We start from the raw sequence: 5,645 nt of genomic DNA on the forward strand, positions 1-5,645 counted from the left end.
CAAACAGCCATACATGATAAAGGAGAAGCGTGAGCATAGGCTAAACACTTAAGCTAATTAATTTATGATGTGGTTATGCACTGTCCCTCTCTTGCTTTTATGGTGTGGTTATGCCTTAGTTCACAGCTGTTCTAATTGAAGTAATAGTGACTTTCACCGTCTTAATTTGGTATATGGCAAAGTAGCAACCTAGGGTAGGACCATCTGTGGTCCTCACCGGAGTTACTGCACACTTTTGTTTGCTAGCTAAGTCAACACAGTGGCTCAAAATTACATGCACTATGTCCAAACAGTTAACATCATCTCTCATCTCATCGATCATCCTCACCATCACCATAGGACCGATTGACTTTTTTAAAAGGGTTTGCGTGACAATTGAGAGCAGATTTAATCTTTCCTGATTTATGACTCAATAATGGCCTATGTTATGCCTGATGCATATGTGGTTGTAACAAGTACTAGAGTAGTTGGTGTACGTCATTGTGTGGGTTCTTCTCTCATTTCATTTGCTTTAATTGGTTATCTTTTTCATAATTAGAGAACATGTATATATAAGAAACATAACCAAACTGATAGGCAATTAAATTCAGCTGTTATTATAAACTGTGCAGTCACATCCTCTCTCGCTTGAAAAGCATAATTTTCTTCAAACCCTTAGAACCCCCGAGAACTGTTATTGTATATGTATATAATAAATAAGATCATCACCGCATGCAAGTTGTGGTGATGGAAGTGGTTACTCGGGTGACTGCTATATTAAAGATGATTTTAAAGGTGGTTTAAATTTGGAACCGTATATGTTACACAGAAGGAGAGGACCCTATAGCTTTAGACTTTAATCAGTTATATGAACTTGTCTCTCTCCAATAATGGAGATTTTGGGGAGCCAATTTTAGCCTTTTGGAGGGATTCACCAAATGCATGGTGCTGTCATATGCCAGCGAAAGCTTCATCCTCTCATTATACGATAGGACAGGATAATCTTCTTATTCAAACCCTGCCACCTCTAATATATATCTACCAAAGCCCACTATATACATCATGTATATTTTGAGAAACACACGAGCGTGTGTCCCCATGTGTGATATATAATAATATCATATATATTATAAAAGGAATGATCATCCAAAATTAAATGGAATTCGTAACTTGGTGCACTGTATGGGTGCTTCTCCTCTTTATCGTATTCTACTCTTTGACCACCTGATATAGAAGACAGCTACTACAAGGATAAAGGAGATAAAAGATAAAAGAAAAAATAACAAGGTAACTGCATCTGATAAAAAAAACTATTCACTGACTTGCACAAATTTAGCAGCACTCAATAATCATGGAGAATATATCGTTATTCAAACTTTGGCTGATGAAAACAAATACATCAATAGGGAAATAATAACTTCGGGGGAGGGGGATCGTCACAAATCTTTAGCTACAAATCTCCTGTACTATCAACATCGTTCTATTTTCTACTAACATGAAAAAGGGTTCCAAAAATCAAAAAAGAAAGAATTTACAGTTCATATATGCTGAAATACATCAAAATTTTCCCCGGTTAGATCTTCTGAAAGTGAAGTTAATGGAAAGCTAGTGAAATCTATCGAATTGCGAGTCTGAAGCTGCCCCTCTTCCCATGGACTTGTCTTGAAATCCTCGGATTTTGTGGCATTTACTTGGAACTGAAACAAAGGGTCAAATTTGTTGTCACCCTCCCACGAGAAACTTGCATTTTCCATCATGCTGCTGATATGACACCCTCCTCCAGCGTAAATGGTGCTCATGTTTGAGCTATTGCTGGAACTTTCTTTCACCTGCTCATTCATGAGCAATGAACTGATTTTGGAAGCTGAATTGTTGTCTGAAAACTCCGTCACCGACACGTTTCCATGATCAGAATTGGTTAGACTTGGCAATGAAAGGAATCCGTAGCTTGAATTGGGTCCAAAAGGACTCTGATCAGATGCTTTAAGACTTGTCTGATACTGACTCATGGGTAAGTTAAAACCAGACTGAGCAGCACCCATTGGAAAATCATAGTAGGATAACGGGTCCAATGCTGGCTTGTTCAAGAACATTTCTCTTGAAGCTTCAGTTAGTCCTCCATCATAGTAATTGGAATCTATTAAAAGTGTTGTTCCCTGTGATGAAGGGAAAGTTAATGGAACTGAAAGGCCTTGAGACAGTGGTGTTTGCATAGGTGCTGTCTCTGTGATTTTCTTTTCTTCCTTAACATGACCTTCTGTTAAAGGCTTGTGTGTATTTGGGTCAATCCCTTGCTTCAGAAGCTTCTTCTTTAGACACGAATTCCAGAAGTTTTTAATCTCATTATCTGTTCTCCCTGGTAACTGTGCTGCTATTTGAGCCCACCTGATATTCAGAAGAAAACAATTTCACAACCAATAAATGGTTAACCGTTTACACAAGAAAAAATTGATTTACTTATATCGTATATTGAACATCCTTCAATGCATTACCTGTTTCCAAGAACTTCGTGGAGACTGATTATAAGATCCTCCTCCTGCTGTGAGAACATCCCTCTCTTTAAATCAGGCCTCAAATAGTTTATCCATCTCAACCTGCAACTCTTTCCACATCTCTGAAGTCCTGAGATTAATGAAATGAGTTAAGCACTCTCCCTTGTTTTTCTTTTGAACGAGTGAAAGAGAAGAAAGAATAGTATTTATGAAACATAGGTAAGTTGTTACCAGCTAGTTTGGGAACCGAACTCCAGCATCCAACTCCAAATCTGGTTATGTAGTTGAACAGCTTTTCATCTTCTTCAGGGGACCATAAACCTTTCCTCAATTTTTGCTTTACACAACAGGAATGGCGACCCATCTGTGAGAGAGAACAGAGGGAATGGCGATGTTACTTAATATTGGAGGAAGAATGTAAGCTTTGAAGTGGTGAGTGGCTCTATATAGCGTGAAATATTACCCGGTGGTCGTGTCATTTATAAATGTTTCACGAGGTAGAAATATTGTTATGTTGTGGGGGTGGAAAAAGAGTAACCCAAACTAATTGTGTTCATTTAAAGAGAGGAGGCAAAATCATAAATCATACTTAGGATTGAAGTTAAGAGAGAGAGAGAATGTAGAACCCTGAGGAAGGTGCAGCAATCAAGTGGGTTTTACGCAAATCCGCTGCTGCTTTTGCATTGGAATAGATTGGTTTTTAAGATATCTCTATTTCTAGAAAATTAAAAAATAAATAATTAAAGGGAATGATTCTATAAACATACACTCTATGTGATTCCTGATTTTTATTAATTACCAATTAAGCACTAACTACTCAGTCTGTTTTACTTTCGATTCCGTCTGAAATATAACCTCATATAGCAAATGATAATCATGTACATATTCTGCATGCTAAATTTCGACCCTTTTGGCGCTTTATTTGATTAATAACAATATGGACCAATCATGACCTCATAGCATATAATTCATCTTCAGTTTTACCTTTTGACAATGTGATCCAATGCATGTGTCATTTGAGAAGGTTGCGTCTTGGGATTATTAGAATTAATTAAGATGTAAGGAGGCTAAGGTACTTATGTTTAGTGTGGGACAAGTGCTCAGAGTGACACAGATGTTAAGACGTAGATAACTGTTACCTTTCATTATTTCCTTTTACCTCGGATTCACTTTTACTTTCTTTTATTTTTTAAATTTCCTCTTTCAAAAATTATTATATTATAATCTTCTTACCAATACCAACTTAGAGTTTGGCACAGAATTCAGTCTTTGAAATGAGAAAAATAATGAGAACAAAATCACTTTTGCTCCTAGTTTTTTATTTCTTCATATTTCTTGGGCATGTCTGCTTTTAGTTCTGTGAACGTTAAGAATACTATAAAATCAACCGACAGCGGTTCATGGAAAGGTTTGTGGGGTCGAGGGAGGACATATTGACTAATTTTTTTTTTAAAAAAAAAAGAAAAAAGTGAAATGGTGGTTTATTAATTTGAGAGTCCGATAAAAAGAGTAAACCTATGCAATTTCAACCCTGGTTTCTTCCCTAACATCTTTTCTATCTTACAAATTTACCATTTTCTGCAATTGCCATGATAACTTCTCTCTGGGAGAGTTTGGCCAATCACGGCAATTATATTTACAGATAAGTTTTTCTCCAACCAATAATAGATCATGTATGACAATGCTACCTAGCACAATGTTTTTGTATAATCTGCGTTTTACTGATTATTTTAGCTTATAATACAAGTTAGTTGATCATTCAATTTTTAAATAAAGCCTCTTTATCCAGAGAAGATTTTTGTCGCCATGCATCGAACCAACACCAAGCAATCATCAAATTCAGCATTTTTTTTCCTTTGAGAATTAGCCTTCACAATTGACATTGATGAGATAAGAAAAGATTCTTGTCTGTGTCAAAATGTTTCATGCGTGTTCTGGTATGTATATAAAATTATCATTTACTAATAATTAAATCAACGTTAAACATTAAGTTAGTTTTTTAATCAATACAACTTTTGTTGACAATACTAATATAAATATTACAATGTTTATGCACAAATAGATTAATTTATATCAGTATTTGATACATACACACATATATATATATATAATATTGTTATTTTAATTATCAACAACATTGACTTTTATTTCTACTCTAAAACAAAATATGTTTTTGATCTTTTTAACATAGAGTACCCAATAAGATATAAAAAAAATATTAGTATATTGTATGACTACATAGCCAACCGGGCGGTCGACCATCCAGTTAAAAAGTGATTGGTCAGTCCAGAACGGTAATTAATTGATAATTAATTTGAACAATAATTTAGATAATATAAGATCATCAGGAAGTTCATCGAGTTTGTATAACAATTTTGAATGTTTTGAGTAAGGGATCTCAACCCCTACTCGAAACAGTAAGTAACATCATATGAAAACCAATTGATATTTCTTAGAACTAAAAAATGTATCTAACATTTTATATAAAAAGACAAATAAAGATATATTTGTATACGTTTGTTGATATATTATTATGTCATATTACTATATATAATAAAAACTATTAAAACTTAGTTATACTAATAGTTTAGTATTTGTTAAGTAAGATAAACTAATAATATTTACTACTTGCAAACTATAAGTTTTCCTATAATAGATCTAAATACCATATAAAAGTTTAATATTTGTGAGTCTTACCCAACTTTATAATTTATATTCACTAGGAGACTTTTATCTGGTACTTATATTTTTACCAATATCTTGCACAATAAGTTTCTTTGAGTAATAGGACATATTTATCGCATTCGTTTATCTTAAAAATATCTTCTGTTGAATTTTACCATGACGGAAGATACTTATCTCCGTTGAAAGGAGCAGCAACAAAGAAACATATCACACACTAACTTTATTAATGTGATTTAATGTGTAAGCATTTTATGTGTGTACCGGACAAAGGCATCGACATTTCCTATTTTTTGCCGTGGCCCTTTCTTTAGAAAATAGGACATAACGCTAACTTCAACACATTCATAACCAGGGACTTCGAAATTGAAAGAATAACAACAGCTATTAATATATACACAGATACTCTCTAAATATCATTCTGCATGTGTAGGGAAAACTTCATGCAAACAATCAAATTTAACTTATTTACACTAACTTTTTATTTCCTCT

The 5,645-nt window shown here is 34.0% G+C and overlaps 1 protein-coding gene across 2 annotated transcripts; it reads right to left on the bottom strand.

The window, feature by feature from the left end:
- Positions 1-1,331: 1,331 nt before the first annotated feature.
- LOC124838755 (uncharacterized) lies at positions 1,332-3,117 on the bottom strand. 2 transcript variants are annotated; one of them, XM_088104952.1, is made up of 4 exons: positions 2,935-3,117; positions 2,703-2,835; positions 2,472-2,601; positions 1,332-2,364 (listed from the first exon to the last, which is right to left on the bottom strand). In XM_088104952.1, exons 2-4 carry the CDS (start codon positions 2,833-2,835, stop codon positions 1,518-1,520), a joined length of 1,110 nt encoding a protein of 369 aa, XP_087961078.1. In that variant the 5' UTR covers positions 2,935-3,117; the 3' UTR covers positions 1,332-1,517. The 2 variants fall into 2 exon arrangements, with proteins under 2 accessions (XP_087961078.1, XP_047170400.1); XM_047314444.2 differs by lacking the exon at positions 2,935-3,117 and having other exon boundaries at positions 2,703-2,920.
- Positions 3,118-5,645: the final 2,528 nt, after the last annotated feature.

Source organism: Vigna umbellata, chromosome 1, assembly GCF_029865625.1.
Source record: "Vigna umbellata cultivar VRB3 chromosome 1, Vumbellata_1.0, whole genome shotgun sequence".
NCBI classification, from domain to species: domain Eukaryota; kingdom Viridiplantae; phylum Streptophyta; class Magnoliopsida; order Fabales; family Fabaceae; genus Vigna; species Vigna umbellata.

Coding starts and splice junctions, on each gene's coding strand:
- LOC124838755 (XM_088104952.1), bottom strand. CDS start 2,835: ATGGGTCGCCATTCCTGTTGTGTAAAGCAAAAATTGAGGAAAGGTTTA. Junction 2,602..2,702: donor TTCGGTTCCCAAACTAGCTG/GTAACAACTTAC, acceptor CATTAATCTCAG/GACTTCAGAGATGTGGAAAG. Junction 2,365..2,471: donor CACGAAGTTCTTGGAAACAG/GTAATGCATTGA, acceptor TCTGAATATCAG/GTGGGCTCAAATAGCAGCAC.